Below are 22,783 nucleotides of genomic sequence, written 5' to 3'. Positions count from 1 at the left end.
TTGCAGACGTGTGCAGAGCTTCTCAGAGATCCATTAAACCTGAATCCAGACCTGAAGGATACTGGGTCTGAGGATCAGGGTTGGGACCACAGTTCTAATGAACTAAAATCATATCTCTCATCATTTTAAACCGGATGGAGGATTTTAGTTTTTATTTAAAGTTTAGATTTATACAAGAACCAGAACCAGAAGCAGCACATCAATCCGGTTCTGGCTGATCGGAGCTTTACAGAACCAGGACCAGACTCTGAGGACAAGTTCCAGCAACACGACCCAGAATTCAGGATCTGTTCAGGTCCATGTCCTCTTCCCTCTGATCCAGGTGGTGTGAAGGTCCAGTCTGGAGACACCACCTGGATCTTCTTCTCTGGTGGATCTGCTGGAAACTGGATTTAGAATCAGAATCAGATTTTCTCGGACTGGGAAATTCCACAGCTACAGCTGGAAGAGCAAAAAAGCTGCAAAAATACCAGATACAAAGACAGAGAAGATAAGAGATAAAAGAAAGACATAAATATAAAATATTTACCCTTTATTTCATTTCTTCTGACGCAAACGTGAGAAAAAATGTTTGAAGTTTGTGGATTTTTGTCTCTGGTGTTTGTTTATGATTCAAAGTTTAATTTTTTCCATTAAGCTGATTTAATTAAAAGGAGGGTTTTCCTTCTTTCTGCCAGTCAGCTGGACAGGTGAGGAGGAGGAAGAGGAGGAGGAAGGAGTGCAACTTTTCCGTCCTCGGTGCTCCCGTAGCTGCTCCTAATGAAGGAGATTAACGTGGACCAGGTCTTCCGTCCGGACCCGCCTCACCGGACTCATCTCCGCCGTTTATCTCCTCCTGTCCACATCTTCATCCTTCCTCCTCCTCCTCCTCCTCCTCATCACCCTTCTTCTTCCGTAAAAGCGTTTCCCGTCGTCCTCGGACTCGGAGGTGGCTCTGAAACCTTCCCTGGTTCCGGATTCCTGCAGCTCCTTTTCTGCGTTTGATGCTTTTTGTTTTTTTCTTCGCATTTTAAAGTCGCGTTTTCCAGCAGAGTATGAGCCAGACCATGAACCAGAGGAGGATTCCGGTCTTTATTCTGGATATGTTGGAATATAAACTCCGTTTTCTGTCTCTGAATCTTCATCAAACTGGATCCTTCTCCACAGAACTTTCCTCTGTAGCAGAGCTGCTTCAGGGTGGGTTCAGGTTTTCTTTTCATGAGCAAATCTGGGTGATTTGCTGACTTTCAGACTGATTAAAAACCCCTGGCTCGGAGGATCGAAGCATCCAAACCTCCCAGGGCTGAAAAATACCGGAACATTTTGAATCCTGGATCCAGCTCTGCTCTTAGCTTCTTTGTGTGTTTTTATGTGGACTCTGAGAAAATGGAGGGACTTTTGAGAACCTCCAGAACATTTTTAGGATCCAGGTGAAGCAGAGAACCGACCTGCCTCAAAGTGTCACATAAGAACCAAGAAAGCTTCAGGTTCTGGCCGAAGTCAGAAATCCTGCAGCAGGACCCAGAGAGAGTTACAGATCCTGTTGGATTAAACCAAGTAAACACTGAGGAGGCTTAAAAAGAACAAGAAGAAAAAAATGCAAAGATTTTGACGGGAATTTGAAGGACATGTGAGAGTCTGTGGAACTCAGGGACTTCCAGGCTCTGGAAGATTCTTTGGGGAGTGCTGGAACTTTCTAAAAAACCTTTAAGGAAGCTTTGAAGGGAGTCTTAAGATCTTACGGAAACCGGGACCTGGCTGGAAAGTTCTCATGAGAACTACAATGATCCTGAAGATCTACAAAAATGTGAGATGGTTTAGAGCTTGAAAGAAGTTAAAGCAGAAACCAGCCGCCCCTGCAGGATCTGAGGACAACGACGGTGGTATTTGAACTGAAGAACACGAAACCTGGACACCCCCAGAGATCAGAATACACTGGCAAACTGGAGCAACTGAACTTTGCCGAGTCTCTAGAGGAGATCTAAGGAAAAGAACCCCAGAGAGCATAGAGGTCGCCCTGTGGGACCCCTTGCAGGACCAATGGGAACCCTGCGGGATCTGCAGTATGCCCTGCAGGAGAAGATCGAGGAGCTGCGGCAGCGCGATGCCCTGATCGACGAGCTGGAGCTGGAGCTGGACCAGAAAGACGAGCTGATCCAGCGGCTGCAGAACGAGCTGGATAAGTACCGGTCCGTGCTTCGGCCCGCCACGGCCCAGCAGGTCCAGGCCCAGCAGAAGAGCCTGGTTCTGCAGCCAGACCAGCACCGCAGCAAGAGGCAGGCCATCTCTGCCGAGCCCACGGCGTGTGACATCAGTGACCTCTGCCACGTCACGCTGCCGTTCTACCCTAAGAGCCCGCGGTACGTAAACCAGAACCTTCTCAGGAAACACGCTTTGCTGATGATGCACACCTTTACATTCCTGGTCTGATTCAGGTTTATTTATAGAACACTTTAAAACAACCGCACCGGACCAAAGTTCTGCACAGAAAATGACCTTATAAGAGCGAACACATGACATAAAATAAACATCTAAAACAATTATAATAAATAAATAGAGTCAACCCAATGATGCAGTACGTGTTTACCGTCTGCAGACAAGTGAATAAATAACAAATTCATAAAGGTACATAGTTCAGTTGGTTTTTAAACCAGAAAAGAAATGTTACCTGATAACTCGGAGAATGAACTCAGAGTCAGACGGCGTCTGAGCCAGGTTGCATATGTGCAGAGCTGGATTTCTCACGTGGGATAAAATAACGATTGTTATCATTATTATGTTGTTGTTAAAGTGGCGCTACGGAACCTCCTGACCTTTAACTCATCGTTCCCGCTGACGTTCATGATGCACATTCCTGGAGCCGTCGCAGCCCAGCAGCATCACCATGCTGGGAGTCTGCACTTCACTTCCTCTTCTTCCAGGAAGCTGCGTGGCGTTGCAGCCGATTCACCGTGTAGAGGGACATGTACACCACCCCAAAAATAATCACAAGCTGTGTCCCAATTCAGGGTCTGCACACTTCGAAGTGCGGATTCGTCGGCCACATACGTCATCGCGGTGCGCGAAGTACTGTCCCAATTCACAGAATTAGAAGGACCCTCCGAATCCTCACTTCGTTTGGCCTCAAACGAAGGCTGCTGGTGATGCATCCTTCACGGCCTCTTTTCTCCCACAATTCATTGCGCACAGGACGGTGGCGAATCAGCAACCTCAGAAGAGTCGTATTAAGTTTAAATAAAGTTTTATTTAAAAAAAAGTACGTTTTTTTAACTACACTTTAGTATATACGTTACAAAATCAAGTACATTTAAAGCATGTTTGTTAAATGGTGACATTAAAATTCGGTAATATTTGATATTCAATTACTTTTAAGGGGTTAATGAAGTGTGTACCGGCTGGAAAACAACAGAGCCTCAAACTGTGTTTTTTTATTTGTTTTGTTTTTTACTGTCGGTGTTGCCGCTCCGTGTTCGGCGTCTACTGACTATTCCTACGAGTAATTTCAGAGGTTTAAGTGATTCAACGTCCTGTGTTGTTGCTATGGGAAATTCTTGTAGACTAGGTAGGCTGTCCCATTTCACCAACGTTAAGCAGACTTCCAAGTGTGTAGACCCTGAATTGGGACACACCTACAAATCCATCCTGACCCCCAGTGAAGATTTTCTGGCTCCGCTGCTGAATAGGAGTGAATCCTGGGAACAGACAGTATCACAGGCTTTGCTGAAGAATGTAGATCTGTAGGTAAACCCAAGCATGGCGGCGCTAAGGGCTAACCTGTAGCACTCCCATGCTAGCATGCAGAGAAAAACTGCTTTAAAATGGCTGTTACACCTCCATGTTTTCCGTTGTGGATAATGTTATAATCCACTGCAGATTTCATTAACTTTTTGTTTTTGATCACCAAATCTGTAAAGTATTTACTCGTGTTTACAGTCTCGTTTCTCTAGAAAATGTCACAGGGAAAAAAAGTCGTCTCTGCTGCTTCCAAAAATAAGGCGTAGATAAAAACACATAGAGCAGTAATCAGTGCACATTACTGGGAAGTATTGAGGGAAAATTGGAAGGAAAGTTGATGTTTCTGAACCCGTTCAAACGGACTGACAAGCTGAGCTGTTTGGAACTTTTGAAGCTTCATGAACCACGTGATGTGTTGGCGAGTTCACATCGAAACTTATTAAAGGCTAAATGTGAGGGAGGTGTTGGTATATGAACCAAACTTGTGACCTCTAAAGAACTGTATAGGAAGCTGGTTTATATCCTCAATTGCCCCAGGTTATCCGGCCAGAACAAGTAATAGTAGACGCCACTTACACTCATGCTACTCTTTATTATTGATTTTCGATGATCAATGAGGGTTATGATGAGGTTTATGTTTATGGTTTCTATAAACAGAAATAAAGATAACAAGCAATCAAATAAACAAACATGTACAATCTATCTAAACACAAGGTGAAATGATACCAAGATATTGCAAACAATTATTAAGAATGACACAGCCTATGAACTTAAACCAGTGCAATATAATAGAAATACGCCATCTTGAGTCAATTCCCGCCAAATACTGAAAACTCTAATGGTCCCTGAACACACCATTGGATGTAATTTAGGGAGAATTTGGATTACGAACGGTCAGTGAATGCATCACTAGCGAGGTTCACACAATAACAATATTAACATGAATTACACATTCAGAGTGATAGATATGGGGGTAATTAAGAATATTACGTCTGCAACTTCCCACGGTTGCCGAGCAACGAGCGTTTGGTATTTTATGTCGATTAAAAAGCAGCAGCGTGCAGGCATGGAAGCTAGTAACAGAAGTTTCAGAAAAGCCTTGTTTTTTGCTCGTCATCGTCATGTTTGCTGGCGCCATCTTCCTCCAGAGACTATTTATAAAAGTCTTCTCACAAACCGGCAGCCTGCGGAGACTCTCCGAGGGGGGGGGCGCTCTCCGTGTTTTTCTCTTTCCACTGCAGTTCTGATTTGAAACACTAGGTGTCGCTGTTACTTTTTTCGCCTTTAAATGGCGCTGGCTGGAGCGGTTCTGTGTGTGACATTGGAATCACGCACACACCTCCACAGATACAGTAAAATATACAGATTTTTTTTGGTTTTTAATGGACGTCAGTGATTCAGTTCTGTCATTCAGCGTCGATATACAGATGCGTCATTCTCTCTCTATACATCGTACTGTGTGTGTGTGTACATGTCGTGTCTGCAGCCCCTCCCTCACACTCATTAGGCCCTTTGCGGTCACCAGTCTTTCTTTAAAATGGCTGCCACGCTGGGTCGCGGGCGGTAACTGCATTGCCACCCATCACGTTTCTTTAGAAACGTTCTAGTTCTGGATCGGTTCTTCAGCTGATCTGATCCCTGCTTTAAAATGACTTCTGGACTGATGGGTTGGTTTTAACGTTGCTGACTGACGTAATCGTTTCAGAGTTCTCTTCATTCTTCTGAGGACACTTCTGGAACGTCCAGGTACTGATTTGTCTGATTCATGACCTGAAGCTTTGTCTCCCGGTGTCATCAGTGGATCTGAGCTGCTAGACATTAGTCTGGATCAGGAGGTTCCTTTGAGTTCTGGACTGGTCTCAGCAGGTCTGCTGTAATCTGCTCATGATGGAACATGCTGGATGTGGTGTGGCTAAACCTGCCAGGACCGGTTTAATGTAAGCTGCTTAATGAAGTGGGCCCATAATGGTTTTACTGGGACTTTCTCTGCAGATTAAATGTCGGTGTTTTGTACGTTCATGTAGTCTTTTCAACGTCTTCATGCATGGTGCTGGTAAATGGATCCTCTTAGTGATGGGAAGTTCAGCTCTTTTCAAAGATTCGGCTCTTTTGACTCAGCTCCTTACTGCTGAATCCATCTTTTGATGCTGCGTACTTCAGTCATGTCTGCATGACTGTTCAGCCAGGAGGAGAGGTCTTCAGGTGGTGTCCAGCTTTCACTGGGCGTTTCAACCCTAAACCACAACGCCCTCCAGTCGGTGGCTCTGGCAGTTATGGCCGGTCATTCCCATCTTCTCCTGGTCCCCAGACAACTCCTTCCTGTTCCAGAGCCAACAAGATGCTCTTTCCGCTGCCTCTTCCAGCCTGCAGACAGCTGTCTTCCTCTCCCTTCCTGCTACACCTGGAGCTGTGTCTGCTGGGAAACCCCTGCAGCCGACCTCGCCTGGGGTGTCGTAAACTGCACGGGGCAGGAACCAGATGCAAAATGGCTCCAGGCTCCAGAGTTCAGGCCAGGTGATCTTCCGTTCAGGTCCCACTTTGTCCAGGCTCCTTGTGGTCCAAGTTCCACTAGAGCACCTCCTCTTCTCCTCCAGGTGCTGGACCTCAGCTCATATCATGTCTGTCCTCCTCCTTGGGGCTGCTTTACCCCACCGCTGGAAAAAGGTGGACCGAGTCCTTGCTTCCCTATGCATGGGTTCCCGATGATGTCCTTCTTAAAAGAGTTGGCTCTTTCAGCTCCCCAATGACTCAGAGCTTCTATCTTAGTCTAATTTAGAAATGATGAGTGGTCTGTTTTTATCATAAGAGCCTTATTTTTCTGCACATTACGACACTTTAAATTCACTAATTTCTCCATTTTTTCCTGACCTACTTGTAATTTAAATCTTCCAGCTCTCCCTGTGGATGTCGTCTGTACCACTGGACTCCCTGTCTTCTCAGAGGCCCTTCCTTTACATCGTCGTTACATCTGGTTTCCGCCTGTCTGCAGGTCTCAGATCTGCACCTCTGCACAACTTCTGCATTTGTTTGCTTTTCCAAGTTTAAGAATAGAAATGAGAGAATTTCTGGTCCTTCAGTCATGGCAGAACCTTCTGCTTCCCGCCTGGTCTGATCTTGGCGAAGCTGCAGATCAGCTGATGTTTAAATGCACCCGGAATCAGAACTGATGATAAAAACCAGACTGAACAACAACTGTAGGTGTAAACACATTGAGTCTGTTTCTCTGAGCCACATTATTTTGCCTCCAGCTGGAACTGGAAGAAACAAAGCTGCTGTCAGGATTTCTGATCGTTTCCTTCTGTTTCCAATGGGCAGCATGTTGGAAAGCGTTCAGAGGAGGTGGCGTCTTCTCCTGCAGAGAAACCTCCAGCTGGAAGACGGTGAAGTCATTTCTTCTCACAGAGGCTGGAGGAGACATTTATAGGCTGATCTGACAGAAAAACTGTCCTATCCCGCAGGAAGACATCCTGTCTCTGAGAATTAGTTTAAACCATCATGTAAGGAGCCTCATCAGAGGTGGAGAAGTCTCTTTTCATCTCCTGATGCAGCTGTTCATTCAACATTATCCCTCCTAACAGCAGAATTCTGCCTGTAAAAACGAAAAAGTCCAGAAATTTTTCCAGGATCTGAACCCGTCTCGCTGACTGGTTAAAGTTCACAAATCCAAAGACTTTAGGTTGGGTTTGAATCAGGAGGCTGAACAGCTGATTTGCTCTCCTGGATCCTCGTCAGCTGCTGCTGTTTGCCTTGTTCGAGTCCTTTAGTTAAATAGAATCACGTCAATGCACACAGACAAATACCGGTACACACACACACCATCACCCCCAACGTTAGGAAAGAACAAGTCAACTGAACTCAGATTAGAAACTGTCAACCTTCACGAGGGGTTCCCAAACCTTTCCATGCAGCAGCCATGTTTTTACCATGGAAACAGAAACATATCGGCACACACTCCAGGAGTTTTTAAGTAAAGCATCAGAAATTAAACATTTAACCAACAAGTTTAAAATTTGAAATCACATCATTTACATCCAGATAAACACACTGAGCTGGACAAGGACAGGTGTGGGCGGGTCTAGAAAGGTGTGAGCAGGTGTGGAAAGGTGTGGACGTGTGTGAGCAGCTGTGGACGGGTGTGAGCAGGTGTGATCAGGTGTGGAAAGGTGTGAGCAGGTGTGGACAGATGTGAGCAGGTGTGGACAGGTGTGAGCAGGTATGAGCAGGTGTGGACAGGTGTGAGCAGGTGTGGACAGGTGTGAGCAGGTGTGGAAAGGTGTGGACATGTGTGAGCAGGTGTGGACGGGTGTGAGCAGGTGTGATCAGGTGTGGAAAAGTGTGGACAGGTGTGGTCAGGTGTGAGCAGGTGTGGAAAGGTGTGGACAGGTGTGAGCAGGTGTGGACGTGTGTGAGCAGCTGTGGACGGGTGTGAGCAGGTGTGATCAGGTGTGGAAAGGTGTGAGCAGGTGTGGACAGGTGTGGACAGGTGTGAGCAGGTGTGGACGTGTGTGAGCAGCTGTGGACAGGTGTGAGCAGGTGTGATCAGGTGTGGAAAGGTGTGAGCAGGGGTGGACAGGTGTGGTCAGGTGTGAGCAGGTGTGGTCAGGTGTGAGCAGGTGTGGAAAGGTGTGGACAGGTGTGAGCAGGTGTGGACAGGTGTGAGCAGGTGTGGACAGGTGTGGACATGTGTGAGCAGGTGTGGACAGGTGTGATCAGGTGTCAGCAGGTGTGGACGGGTGTGAGCAGGTGTGAGCAGGTGTGGACAGGTGTGGGCAGGTGTGGAAAGGTGTGGACAGGTGTGAGCAGGTGTGGACGTGTGTGAGCAGCTGTGGACGGGTGTGAGCAGGTGTGATCAGGTGTGGAAAGGTGTGAGCAGGTGTGAGCAGGTGTGGACAGGTGTGAGCAGGTGCGGATGTGTGTGAGCAGCTGTGGACGGGTGTGAGCAGGTATGAGCAGGTGTGGACAGGTGTGAACAGGTGTGAGCAGGTGTGGACAGGTGTGATCAGGTGTGGAAAGGTGTGAGCAGGTGTGGACAGGTGTGAGCAGGTGTGGACGGGTGTGAGCAGGTGTGGACAGGTGTGGACAGGTGTGAGCAGGTGTGGACGTGTGTGAGCAGCTGTGGACGGGTGTGAGAAGGTGTGGACGGGTGTGAGCAGGTATGAGCAGGTGTGGACAGGTGTGAGCAGGTGTGGACGTGTGTGAGCAGGTGTGAACAGGTGTGATCAGGTGTGGAAAGGTGTGACCAGGTGTGGACAGGTGTGAGCAGGTGTGGACGGGTGTGAGCAGGTGTGGACAGGTGTGGAAAAGTGTGGACGGGTGTGAGCGGGTATGGACGGGTGTGAGCAGGTGTGGACGTGTGTGAGCAGATGTGGACGGGTGTGAGCAGGTTTGAGCAGGTTTGAGCAGGTTTGGACAGATGTGATCAGGTGTGGAAAGGTGTGGACGGGTGTGAGCGGGTATGGACGGGTGTGAGCAGGTGTGGACGTGTGTGAGCAGATGTGGACGGGTGTGAGCAGGTTTGAGCAGGTTTGGACAGATGTGATCAGGTGTGGAAAGGTGTGGACGGGTGTGAGCAGGTGTGGACAGGTGTGAGCAGGTGTGGGCAGGTGTGAGCAGGTGTGGACGTGTGTGAGCAGCTGTGGACGGGTGTGAGCAGGTTTGAGCAGGTTTGGACAGGTGTGATCAGGTGTGGAAAGGTGTGGACGGGTGTGAGCAGGTGTGGACAGGTGTGAGCAGGTGTGGACAGGTGTGAGCAGGTGTGGACTTGTGTGAGCAGGTGTGGACGTGTGTGAGCAAATGTGGACGGTTGTGAGCAGGTGTGGAAAGGTGTGAGCAGGTGTGGACAGGTGTGAGCAGGTGTGGACGTGTGTGAGCAGCTGTGGACGGGTGTGAGAAGGTGTGGACGGGTGTGAGCAGGTATGAGCAGGTGTGGACAGGTGTGAGCAGGTGTGGACGTGTGTGAGCAGGTGTGAACAGGTGTGATCAGGTGTGGAAAGGTGTGACCAGGTGTGGACAGGTGTGAGCAGGTGTGGACGGGTGTGAGCAGGTGTGGACAGGTGTGGAAAAGTGTGGACGGGTGTGAGCGGGTATAGACGGGTGTGAGCGGGTGTGGACAGGTGTGGACGGGTGTGAGCAGGTGTGGACGTGTGTGAGCAGATGTGGACGGGTGTGAGCAGGTTTGAGCAGGTTTGGACAGATGTGATCAGGTGTGGAAAGGTGTGGACGGGTGTGAGCAGGTGTGGAGAGGTGTGAGCAGGTGTGGGCAGGTGTGAGCAGGTGTGGACGTGTGTGAGCAGCTGTGGACGGGTGTGAGCAGGTTTGAGCAGGTTTGGACAGGTGTGATCAGGTGTGGAAAGGTGTGGACGGGTGTGAGCAGGTGTGGACAGGTGTGAGCAGGTGTGGACAGGTGTGAGCAGGTGTGGACTTGTGTGAGCAGGTGTGGACGTGTGTGAGCAAATGTGGACGGTTGTGAGCAGGTGTGGAAAGGTGTGAGCAGGTGTGGACAGGTGTGAGCAGGTGTGGACGGGTGTGGAAAGGTGTGGACAGGTGTGATCAGGTGTAGAAAAGTGTGGACGGGTGTGAGCGGGTATGGACGGGTGTGAGCGGGTGTGGACAGGTGTGGACGGGTGTGAGCAGGTGTGGACGGGTGTGAGCAGGTGTGGACAGGTGTGAGCAGGTGTGTGAGCAGCTGTGGACGGGTGTGAGCAGGTGTGGACAAGTGTGAGCAGGTGTGGACGTGTGTGAGCAGATGTGGACGGGTGTGAGCAGGTGTGGACTTGTGTGAGCAGGTGTGAGCAGGTTTGGACGGGTTTGATCAGGTGTGGACAGGTGTGAGCAGGTGTGAACAGGTGTGAGCAGGTGTGAGCAGGTGTGGACAGGTGTGAGCAGGTATGTGCAGGTGTGGACAGGTGTGAGCAGGTGTGGACAGGTGTGAACAGTTGTGAGCAGGTGTGAGCAGGTGTGGACAGGTGTGGAAAGGTGTGGACGGGTGTGAGCAGGTGTGGACATGTGTGAGCTGGTGTGGACAGGTGTGGAAAGGTGTGGACGGGTGTGAGCAGGTGTGGACATGTGTGAGCAGGTGTGGACAGGTGTGAGCAGGTGTGAGCAGGTGTGGACGGGTGTGAGCAGGTGTGGACTGGTGTGAGTAGGTGTGAGCAGGTGTGGACGGGTGTGAGCAGGTTTGAGCAGGTGTGAACGGGTGTGCGCAGGTGTGGACAGGTGTGAGCAGGTGTGGACGGGTGTGAGCAGGTTTGAGCAGGTGTGAACGGGTGTGAGCAGGTGTGGACGGGTGTGAGCAGGTGTGAACGGGTGTGAACGGGTGTGAGCAGGTGTGAACGGGTGTGAGCAGGTGTGGACAGGTGTGAGCAGGTGTGGACAGGTGTGAACAGTTGTGAGCAGGTGTGAGCAGGTGTGGACAGGTGTGGAAAGGTGTGGACGGGTGTGAGCAGGTGTGGACATGTGTGAGCTGGTGTGGACAGGTGTGGAAAGGTGTGGACGGGTGTGAGCAGGTGTGGACATGTGTGAGCAGGTGTGGACAGGTGTGAGCAGGTGTGAGCAGGTGTGGACGGGTGTGAGCAGGTGTGGACTGGTGTGAGTAGGTGTGAGCAGGTGTGGACGGGTGTGAGCAGGTTTGAGCAGGTGTGAACGGGTGTGCGCAGGTGTGGACAGGTGTGAGCAGGTGTGGACGGGTGTGAGCAGGTTTGAGCAGGTGTGAACGGGTGTGAGCAGGTGTGAACGGGTGTGAGCAGGTGTAAGCAGGTGTGGACGGGTGTGAACAGGTGTGAGCAGGTGTGGACGGGTGTGAGCAGGTGTGGACTGGTGTGAGCAGGTGTGAACGGTTGTGAGCAGGTGTGGACAGGTGTGAGTAGGTGTGGACGAGTTTGGAACGTGTCGTCTCGTGTTTCGGCAGCAGATCTAACCGCGCAGCAACAACCCGTCATCGTTTCCTCATCTTGAAGTGATTTTTTTTAATGAGGCCCCTCTCTGCCCACCTTTCCTCTTCTTTCCGAGTACGTTTTCGCCACCACGTTGCTCCTCTCAGCTTTTCCTCCTCCGCTCGCTTTGCTCATGTTAATTAAAATGTAGATTAGGCTGCTGACCGGTCAGCATCAGCTTCCTAGTGACAGCTCGTTCTGCTTGTGGTGGATGCCAGTACCTGGCAGGCCAGTGGGAAATGTCTTGCTCCTCCTGTCGGCTGCACATATACAGACATCCACATTCAACATTCACATGAAAGTCCATGTCAGCGCATAATGACACGTATGTCACTACAAGCCCACATGTCCCATCCGGCTACTTCCTGATTTTAAACCGCTGCAGCCAAAGCAGGGGTCTCTGAATCGGATTCAGACAGCCATAGATGACCCTTGGAGGTCCACGAGGGGTGTCGGGTCATGTGACCTCCTTGGTTGATGGAACAGCAGACGTTCCACTGGGTTCTGGAGCATCTGCAGGGTTGGGACAGACAGATGCAGCATGGAGGACGTGAGATGTGGTTTTTAGCTTCATCCATGTGGCTCTGTGAGACTTGTACTGGTGGTAAGGGTTTCTGATGTGATGTTGCCTCTTCTCATCTCAGAATAATATCGTGTTTGTGTCCACGGCAGCAATAACAAGCAGTGCTGCTTTTTAATCCGCGAGCTCCTCCCACACACATGCAGCTGACAGGGTTTCACTTACCATCCAGCTCTCCTCGCTGCCTGCAGATCTAAATAAAAGTAGAGAGTGGGTGGTGACCGCCCACCAGCTGTCCTGCTGTCTGCAGACCGGCTTCATGAGTTAATGATCAGCAGACTGTCACAGATCTGATGGAGTGAAAACATCCGGGGCAGGTCCTCGCTGATGCAGGTGTTTCTGCTTCAGATGAGAAGAATTCTTCACATTCTGAAACGTTTTGTCATGAGTTGGTTTTAATTCATCAGGTGTGTTTTGAGTCTGATGGTGTGTGAGGTCAGAATGGTAACTGGTCTGTATTCATAAAGCGCTTTACATCACACACACATTCACACACTGATGCTGGAAGCTGCCATGCAAGGCGCTTACCACGACCCATCAAGAGCAGTTTGGGGTTTGTCGTCTTGCTCAGGGACACCTCGACATGAGCTCGGCAGGCCGAGGATCAAACTGGCAACTCTCAGGTTACAAGGCGACCACTCTACCCACTGAGCCACACCTCTCCTATAAAATCTCATGGTGCCCTGCCGCATTACGCCATATGACACCTCTCACCGCTTCACTGAAGTGAGAGACGCAGGTAAGTGATGCAACTGTGATTTGACTTCACTAGTCTGACCATGAGCACGCTGAGGTTTGTAGAATTTAATAGAATAGAATGCCTTTTATTGTCATTATATAAATATACAATGAGATTAAGCCATCCCCAATGTCAGTGCAAAGAGAGCAGTATAGAAGATAAATAAATAAATAAAAGATCTAAGGTATAAAATATTTACAGAAATAAACAGATGTGCACACTCGGGTTATTTGCAGATATAAGTATGAATTGTATATACCTGTATACTATATGTATGTATAGTGTTCGAGCTGAAATATATAAATTACAATGAAACATATTCAAATAAAAAAATATATTGCACATTCAGAGTATTGTTGCACGTATCATGATATGTTGTATATGTCACATGACAGAAAGTATTGCACATGTTGTTAGTGTCCAGAGTATTTCACATTTGAATTCCTACAGGAGTTTAGGGCAGTTATTGCTTTTGGAAAGAAACTGTTTTTGAGTCTGTTTGTTTTAGTCCTGATGCACCTGTAGCGCCTCCCAGAAGGTAGCAGGGCAAACAGATCAGAGCCAGGGTGGGAGCTGTCATTTATGATGTTTCTGGCTCTGCTGAGGCAGCGGGAGGTGTAAATGTCCATCAGGGAGGGGAGAGGACAGCCAATGATCTTCTGTGCTGTCTTTACAACTCTCTGTAGCCTCTCCTTGTCTGCTACAGTGCAGCTGCCGTACCATACTGTGATGCAGTATGTCAGCAGGCTCTCGATGGATGAGCGGTAGAAGGTCAGCAGCAGGTTGGAGTTTAGTTTGTGCTTCCTGAGGACTCTCAGGAAGCGTAGCCGCTGCTGAGCCTTCTTGGTGATTGACGTGATATTCTCTGACCAGGAGATGTCGGCCGAGATGATGACGCCAAGAAACCTGATGGTGTGGACCCTCTCCACACACTCGCCGTTTATGTAGAGGGGGGCTGGGTCTGTGCTGAACCTCCTGAAGTCGATGATAATCTCCCTGGTTTTCTTGGTGTTGAGAGCGAGGTTGTTCTCAGAACACCAAGCAGCCAGCTTCAGGATCTCCTCCCTGTAGGCAGCCTCATCGCCCCTGGAGATGAGTCCGACCACTGTAGTGTCGTCAGCGAACTTGACGATGAGGTTGTCATTGTGGGCCGGCCTGCAGTCGTGGGTGTAGAGGCAGTACAGGAGGGGACTCAGCACACAGCCCTGTGGGGAGCCGATGCTCAGCGTGCGGGTGGAGGAGAGGTGGGGACCTAGTCTCACAGTCTGGGGTCGGTCTGTTAGAAAGTCCTTTATCCAGGCACATGTGAGAGGGGGGAGGCCAACAGTGTCCAGTTTTGTGCATAATCTGTCCGGGATTATTGTGTTGAACGCAGAACTGTAATCCACAAAGAGCATGCGGACGTAGCTCTGCTGCTGCTCCAGGTGGTTCAGCGCAGAGTGAAGAGCTACAGCCATGGCGTCCTCAGTGGATCTGTTCGCGCGGTATGCGAACTGGTGGGAGTCGAAGTCTGGGGGGAGATGGTCCTTGATGTGCTGAAGAACAAGTCTCTCAAAGCACTTCATGATTACCGGAGTGAGGGCCACCGGTCGGTAATCGTTCAGGCTGGTGATGGGAGACTTCTTCGGCACCGGGACTATTATGGAGGATTTGAGGCAGTGTGGGATGACTGCCTGATCCAGGGAGAGGTTGAAGATCCTGGTAAAGGTGGGGGCGAGCTGGTGGGCGCATGCTCTGAGCACTTTGCCCGGTACTCCGTCTGGGCCAGTAGCCTTCTTGGTGTTCACTGCCAGGAGCACCCGTCTGACATCGTGCTCCTGGATGGTGAGTGGGGTGGTGCGGGAGCCAGATGGGGATGTGGGTGGGGGTGTGGGTGGGGGCATGGTTGGAGCAGGTGCATGCTGCTGTGATTCGAACCGGGCAAAGAAGCAGTTTAGCTCCTCTGCCAGTGTTGCGCTCTGATCTGCTGTCGACACATCACAACCTCTGAAGTTGGTGATGTCCTGTATGCCCCGCCACACCTCCCGAGTGTTGTTGCTGGACAGGTGGGACTCTATGCGCATCCTGTGGTCCGCCTTGGCTCTTTTTATGCCTCTTTTCAGGTCAGCTCGAGCAGCACTATACAGTGCTCTGTCCCCTGACCTGAAGGCAGCGTCCCGGGCTCTGAGGAGTGCACGGACCTGGCTGGTCATCCAGGGTTTCTGGTTAGGGAAAGCCCTGATGGTTTTGTCCACAGTCACATTCCCGATACAGAACTGAATATAGTCCAGTACCGTTCCTGTAAGTGTCTCCAGCTCCTGTTGTTCAAACACGTCCCAGTCTGTCTGTTGGAAACAGTCTTGGAGTTTGGCGAGGGCATCTTCAGGCCAGGTTGTTACAGTTTTTGTGGTGGGCCTGTTCCTACGTCTGAGGGGGGTGTAGGCTGGGGGAAGCAGGAGGGAAAGATGGTCTGACTGTCCGAGGTGGGGGAGGGGTACGGCCCTGTATGCATGCTTGATGTTAGTGTAGACATGATCCAGGGTGTTCTCCCCCCTTGTAGCACACTTAACATGTGTGACAACAACTTAACTTGTCACGTGGAACGTACGTGGAGCTGAACAGGCTGAAGGATTTACAGGCAGACGTCGTGCTAGCTACAGCACAGCTTCCTCGTGTGTTCAGCCTGCTTTAATTCCAGGCAAAGAGGAATAACCATTCTAATAAACAGAAAAGTTCATTTTATCACTAAAAGCACAGTTATAAATCCCGAAGGTACATTTATAATAGTTACATTATCCATACAAAATATGAAGTTATACGTCGTTAATATATATGGACCAAATGTTTCACCTCATTCTACAATCATCTAGATAACACACTCATTATTGGAGAAAACAACTTCCTACTGGGGTGGCAGAATTATTAAATCTTAGTACCCCAAAAAGTTTTTCAAAAATATATAGATTACTGTCCAAGACAGAAGATTCCACATCACTTCTGCCTGTAAAGTGGGAAAGACTTGTCCAGGAGTTTCGATGAAAACTTTTGGTCACAAATGTTTTTAAAGGTCTTTTATTATACATTTTTACAACAATTTCATACGGGTGTCAGAGGTCCAACAGCATTCTTTTCAAAATTTTTACCCCAAAATCAACCTTGGTCCTAATCTCCAGCTCCAGACGTGGCTCTAGTGGCTCTACGGATAACGTGATGTTTCTGTGTCTGAACCTTTAAATGTTCCTGAGTGGTGCCTGGCCACGCCCCTCTCTGGGAGAGAATCCGGCTTTCGGTGGTGCCCACTCTGTGATTTTAGAGGGCAGGCTCAGTTACATCACCCCAACACATCACGCTGCATCACTCACGCTGCATCACGCCATGACACGCCGCGTAACCCCACATCATGCCACGGCAAGTTGCATTACGACACACCACAATACATCACTCCACATCACAAAAAGTCATATCACACCACACCACGACACGTCACGCTGTGTAACCCCACGTCACACCATAACACAACAATTTACAGCACACCATGTCACGCCACGTCCTGCCACACAACAGCTCGCCACGCCGCATCACTCCGCGTCACATCACACCATGATACTTCACGAAATTTAGAGATGACAAAGAAATCCTGTTCTTCATGTTGACATGTGTTCTTCACTGTGGAGCTGAAGCGTGACATGGTGATAGAAACCTTTCAGGATTAAAATTAAAAAAAAAATTTTAAATCTCCCTCATCTTCCACGCTGATTGACCTCATTCTCACCAACACCCCATCTAACTATCAGTCTGGTGTTTTCAGCCAAATAAGCGATCACTGTGCTATTGCCTGTGTACGCATTGGCTGTTCAGTTAAGAGACCCCCAGTCATTGTAACCAAGCGCTCTCTCAAGAATCTTAATATGCAAGCCTTTCTTCAGGATGTTGAGGCGGTGACCTGGGACAGAGTTGGCTCTGCTCCCTCCCTGGATGAGGCATGGTGTTTTTTCAAAAATACATTCAGTCTAATTGTCAATAAACATGCTCCTTTGAGAAAATGTAGAATCAAGAATCGTTATAGCCACTGGTTTTCCCATGACTTGGCTGAGCTTGTCCATCATAAGAACACCGTTTGGTGGAAAGCCCGCTCCACACAATCTCCGGCTGACTGGCTTGCCTTTCGGCAATTCAGGAATAAAACAACACAGGCCATCAGGAATGCTAAAATCTCCCATTTAAAGGAGAAATTTTCCACCTGTGGCTCTGATGCGAGGAAGTTCTGGAAAACCGTCAAGATCATGGAGAATAAACTTGCCTCCCCTCCCCTCTCTATGATATTCAATGACATTGTTATTACTGATAAGGCTCGTATTGCTTCACTCCTCAATCATCGCTTTGTCAATGCGACCCATGTTTCCCCTGTCTCAGGTCCAGACTTGGCTTCAGCAAGTGAGGTCGACTCAGCCTCATTAGATTTTCAGCCTTCTCCATTGAACAACACACCTTTCTCCTTCACACCTCTCTCCATCTCGGAAGTGCAGGATGAGCTCACTAAGCTGGATCCAAATAAATCTGCTGGCCTTGATGGTCTTCATCCCATGTTCCTGAAAGCAGCTGCTCACATTATTGCAGCACCTGTCACAAGTCTGTTTAATAGGTCCTTACAGTACTCTATCCTCCCCTCTGACTGGAAATCAGCCATGGTTTTTCCACTCTTCAAAGGTGGCTCTGGCACTGATCCAAACTGCTACCGACCCATCTCAATACTTCCGTGTTTAGCCAAGGTCCTGGAGAAGCTAGTGCTCAAACAACTAAACTGCTTCCTTGACTCAAACCACATTCTGTCTGACCTGCAGTCTGGCTTTCGGCCTGGCCATGGATGTATAACAGCCACTGTGAAGGTCCTGGATGACGTCATCACAGCGCTAGACTCTAAGCAGGTCTGCTTAGCCACCTTTATCGACCTTGCCAAGGCCTTTGATTCAGCTGACCATAAGATCCTTCTACGAAGGCTCTCCAATATTGGTCTGTCCATCTCCTGCTGTGACTGGTTCTCCAGCTTCTTTTCTGACCGTGCCCAGTTGGTGAAAGCACAAAATATTATGTCAGAACCACTCATTATCTCCAAAGGTGTGCCTCAAGGGTCTATTTTGGGCCCCACCCTTTTTTCCATTTACATCAATGACATAGATAAAACTGCTGGCAGCTCCCGGATCCACCTGTATGCCGATGACACCATTTTGTATTCAGTCGGCCCCCCTCCACAAGCTGCAGCAGCTGTTCTTCAACTCAGCCTCACTTCAGTAGAGCAGTCCTTCCACAACCTCCACCTTCGCCTCAACTCCAGTAAAACAAAGTGCATCCTTTTTAGTCAGAAAACTGGTGCTGACACCCTACCAATACTCACCTGTTTAGACGGCACGGCTTTGGATTATGTCAATTCCTATAAATACCTGGGCATCTGGCTGGATTCATCTCTGTCATTCGTCACCCACATCAATAATCTTCAAGCCAAAATAAAAGCCAGATTAGCCTTTCTTTTCCGTAATAAAGCCTCTTTCACCCACGCAACCAAATGCACTTTAGTCAAATTGACTTTACTTCCAATTCTTGACTATGGCGACATCATTTATAAAATGGCAACAAGCTCAGCCCTTAAAAAATTAGACACTCTACCACTCAGCCATACGCTTTGCCACAAACGCCCCTTTCCACAGCCACCACTGTGATCTCTATAAACTGGTGGGCTGGCCCTCCCTTCACACCCGGCGACTCCATCATTGGTTTCTTTTTATTTACAAGTCAGTCTTATACAAGACACCTTTCTATCTGTCATCTCTCCTCCACTTCGCTCACAGCGACACTCATCACACCAGGTCATCCGAATTTATTAAGCTCATCACTCCCAAAACTCTCACTGTTTTCGGTCGTTAACACCTTCCACTTTTCTGCTGCAAATGACTGGAACACACTACAAAACACTCTTAAACTTCCATCTCTGATATCTGTTTCTTTGTTTAGACAGAGACTTCAACAGATTATTGTCGACACTTGTTCCTGCTGACGATGCTGACTCTCACTTAGATACAAACATTTGTCCACTACTTTTTCTTTCATATAGATCTGTCCCATTTATACTGAGACCTACTCCCTTCCCCCTTTCATTTTTATATATTTGTACTTGCTCTGCATTGTTAGGTGTATTTTTTGTATTGTGGTCCTGTCTATGCACAGTTGTATGTTTGTATAAATGTACGTTATTTATTCCTGCTGGGGCCTCTTGGCCAGGTCATGTTTGCAAATGAGAACTGGTTCTCAAACATTTTTTACATGGTTAAATAAAGGTTAAATAATAAAAAAAAAAAAATCATGACTGCGGTTGGCAGAAGAGGCTGAGCGGATGCTGCAGGATACTGGAGGATGTGATGCTCTCTGACCTGATGTTGTGTTTCAGTTTTTTGTTAGAGAAGATGTGAGGAAACATCAGGAGTGAAGGAATCCAGTTTCCTGTTAAAGATGACAGCATCAGAACATCACATGGCTTCATCTTTATCAGGATGAAGAAACATTTTTCCATCTAAACACAGTTAAAAGCCTTTTAATGGCTTCTGTGTGATAATTTTCCTTCTTGACTCATTAATGTGGACATCAGGTTTCCTTTAGTCAGCAGCTGTTCTTTTTTCTTTACCCACGATGAAGCCGTCAGTCAGAACCTTCATCCCTGCAGAGTTTTCTGATCAGCTGGATGGAAACTGATCTCAGATGTTTCCTGCTTGTGCTTCATTGATTGTTGCTCCTTTCGTTTTAAACACATTGATCGGTTTGTGCCATTGCTGCTGGTTCAGCGTTATCTTTAAATTCTGTCCTCTTCCATCTTTCTGATTAACTTTTTTCTTTCCATTCTTTTCTGTATCTGCTGTTTTGTTCTTGTCTCCGTGTTTCTTCTTATTGCTTTGTGTTATTTTTCATCTATCACGCCTCCATTTTATTTGTCTTTCTACCCTCTACCTTTCCCCCGTGACTCATGCAGTTATAATACGATGGTCTGCTTCATCACCACCCTCCTTCCACTCAGTGTGTTCTTATTGAGGCTGGTTTCCCCTGAGTCACATTTACATGCAGAAACTGACACTGGACTGAAAGATTTCTTCTCTAACACATAAACCAAAACAGAATCCACTCCTGATAGATCTCACAGAGCGCATTTCCTCCACAGGATAACATGAAACTAGAGTGAGTTATCACATACTAGGTGTCTCAGACTCACTTCAGCTCAGAAAACTCATAAAAATCATATTTAATTTATTCTAGCTTTAATTGATCCTCAGGTCCAGCAGATGTCAGACTGATGGATATCATGTTTTGTTGTCGAGAAAAAATAATTACTGTAACCATGACATATTTAAAAGTTGAAAAGTATTTAAGTTATCTTTCTCATGTAAGAGCAAAGCTGCTTCACCTACTGTGGGACGTGGCCAGGCCGAAGAAATGAAAAAACTAAACAAAACAAAAAAAAAAGTATCAACAGCGCTAACATCAGCCGCTAAAAGCTCAAACATCAGCCTCTAACAGCGCTAACATCAGCCGCTAACAGCTCAAACATCAGCCTCTAACAGCGCTAACATCAGCCGCTAACAGCGCTAACATCAGACGCTAACAGCGCAAACATCAGCCGCTAACAGCTCAAACATCAGCCGCTAACAGCGCTAACATCAGCCGCTAACAGCTCAAACATCAGCCGCTAACAGCTCAAACATCAGCCTCTAACAGCTCAGACATCAGCCGCTAACAGCTCAAACATCAGACGCTAACAGCGCTAACATCGGAAGCTAACAGCTTTAACATCAGACGCTAACAGCTCAAACATCAGCCGCTAACAGCTCAAACATCAGACGCTAACAGCGCTAACATCGGAAGCTAACAGCTTTAACATCAGACGCTAACAGCTCAAACATCAGCCGCTAACAGCTCAAACATCAGCCTCTAACAGCTCAAACATCAGACGCTAACAGCGCTAACATCGGAAGCTAACAGCTTTATCCTTGGTCTTGGGTCTTGGGTCCTGCACTCAACTTATATATGAGTAGCTGGTGCGTGGTGGTGCTGCAGGCCAGCATCCTTTGCTTCCTGGGCCATGGGGGCTCTGGCTGGGCCATGGCAGCTCTGGCTGGGCCATGGAGGCTCTGGTTGGGTCATGGGGGCTCTGGCTGGGCCATGGCAGCTCTGGCTGGGCCATGGAGGCTCTGGTTGGGTCATGGGGGCTCTGGCTGGGCCATGGCGGCTCTGGCTGGGCCATGGGGGCTCTGGCTGGGCCATGGGGGCTCTGGCTGGGCCATGGCAGCTCTGGCTGGGCCATGGAGGCTCTGGTTGGGTCATGGGGGTTCTGGCTGGGCCATGGCAGCTCTGGCTGGGCGATGGAGGCTCTGGTTGGGTCATGGGGGTTCTGGCTGGGCCATGGCGGCTCTGGCTGGGCCATGGGGGTTCTGGCTGGGCCATGGGGGCTCTGGTTGGGTCATGGGGGTTCTGGCTGGGCCATGGGGGCTCTGGCTGGGCCCTTCCTCTGCCATCTTCTGGATGGGTGTGTGGCTGTCCCTGTAGTAGATTTTCAAGGTTCCCTGATCTGTGTTGGGTGCTGGTTGTCCGGGTCTTGGGGCTGTCTAGGCTTCTGATCTTTGGAAAGGGGACAAGGCACAAGGGCATAATCACACATATTAAACACAACTCTCTCTCACACACACACACACTCTCATTCACTAACACATGTACATCCAGCCACCATGAGGTTTAATCACCAGCGTCATGTTTTCAGATTTGTTCATGTTTGTCCTCCTGTAGGTGCTCCTGATGATTGTTTGCTTTGTTTCCTGGATCTTTACAGACGCTGCAGCTGCTTGTACAGTTGTTATTTTCTCTCTTTTGGTATTTTTCATCTTTATCTACTATGTTCGTCAGGTCCAGCGTTTATATGTAATTCAACAATAAAGACATCAAATAAAAGTAATTCCATATCAAAGGGAGCCGGGACATGCTGGTAAAGTGGTGGTTCCATCAAGGGATCCAGACCATTACCACCCTGTCTCGCTGCTGGACAGGAAAGATATTTTTGTGGAACATGGAATGTTGATGAATGTGGCTGGGGAGAGGGAAGTCTGGGTTTCCCTGCTTGGGCAGCTGCCCCCACGACCCGACTCTGGATAAGTGGCAGACAATGGATGGATGAAGTTTACCTGCATGACAACTGTAAGGGGGGTGAATTTTTTTCTAACTCATCCGTTTGGATGTTATTTAATCTTGAAATTTGAGTTATCACATACTAGGTGTCTCAGACTCACTTCAGCTCAGAAAACTCATAAAAATCATATTTAATTTGTTCTAGCTTTAATTGATCCTCAGGTCCAGCAGATGTCAGACTGATGGATATCATGTTTTGTTGTCGAGAAAAAATAATTACTGTAACCATGACATATTTAAAAGTTGAAAAGTATTTAAGTTATCTTTCTCATGTAAGAGCAAAGCTGCTTCACCTACTGTGGGACGTGGCCAGGCCGAAGAAATAAAAAAACTAAACAAAACAAAAAAAAAAGTATTAACAGCTCAAACATCAGACGCTAACAGCGCTAACATCAGCCGCTAACAGCTCAAACATCAGCCTCTAACAGCGCTAACATCAGCCGCTAACAGCTCAAACATCAGCCTCTAACAGCGCTAACATCAGCCGCTAACAGCGCTAACATCAGACTCTAACAGCGCAAACATCAGCCGCTAACAGCTCAAACATCAGCCGCTAACAGCGCTAACATCAGCCGCTAACAGCTCAAACATCAGCCGCTAACAGCTCAAACATCAGCCTCTAAC

At 48.3% G+C, this 22,783-nt stretch overlaps 1 protein-coding gene across 1 annotated transcript in view; it reads left to right on the top strand.

Annotated features, from left to right (window-relative positions):
- The first annotated feature begins 711 nt into the window (after positions 1-711).
- The window catches only part of LOC121632602 (cGMP-dependent protein kinase 1-like), a 75,962-nt gene continuing 53,890 nt past the window's right edge, over positions 712-22,783 (top strand). The window contains exon 1 of the mRNA XM_041974233.1: positions 712-2,339. Coding sequence (XP_041830167.1) covers positions 2,020-2,339 — 320 coding nt within the window. The 5' untranslated portion in view covers positions 712-2,019. The remainder of the gene's footprint in view (positions 2,340-22,783) is intronic.

This window comes from Melanotaenia boesemani, chromosome 21, assembly GCF_017639745.1.
Source record: "Melanotaenia boesemani isolate fMelBoe1 chromosome 21, fMelBoe1.pri, whole genome shotgun sequence".
Classification (NCBI taxonomy): Eukaryota; Metazoa; Chordata; class Actinopteri; order Atheriniformes; family Melanotaeniidae; genus Melanotaenia; species Melanotaenia boesemani.
Note: the sequence above shows the minus strand (reverse complement) of the source record. Positions and strands in the feature narration are given on the sequence as shown.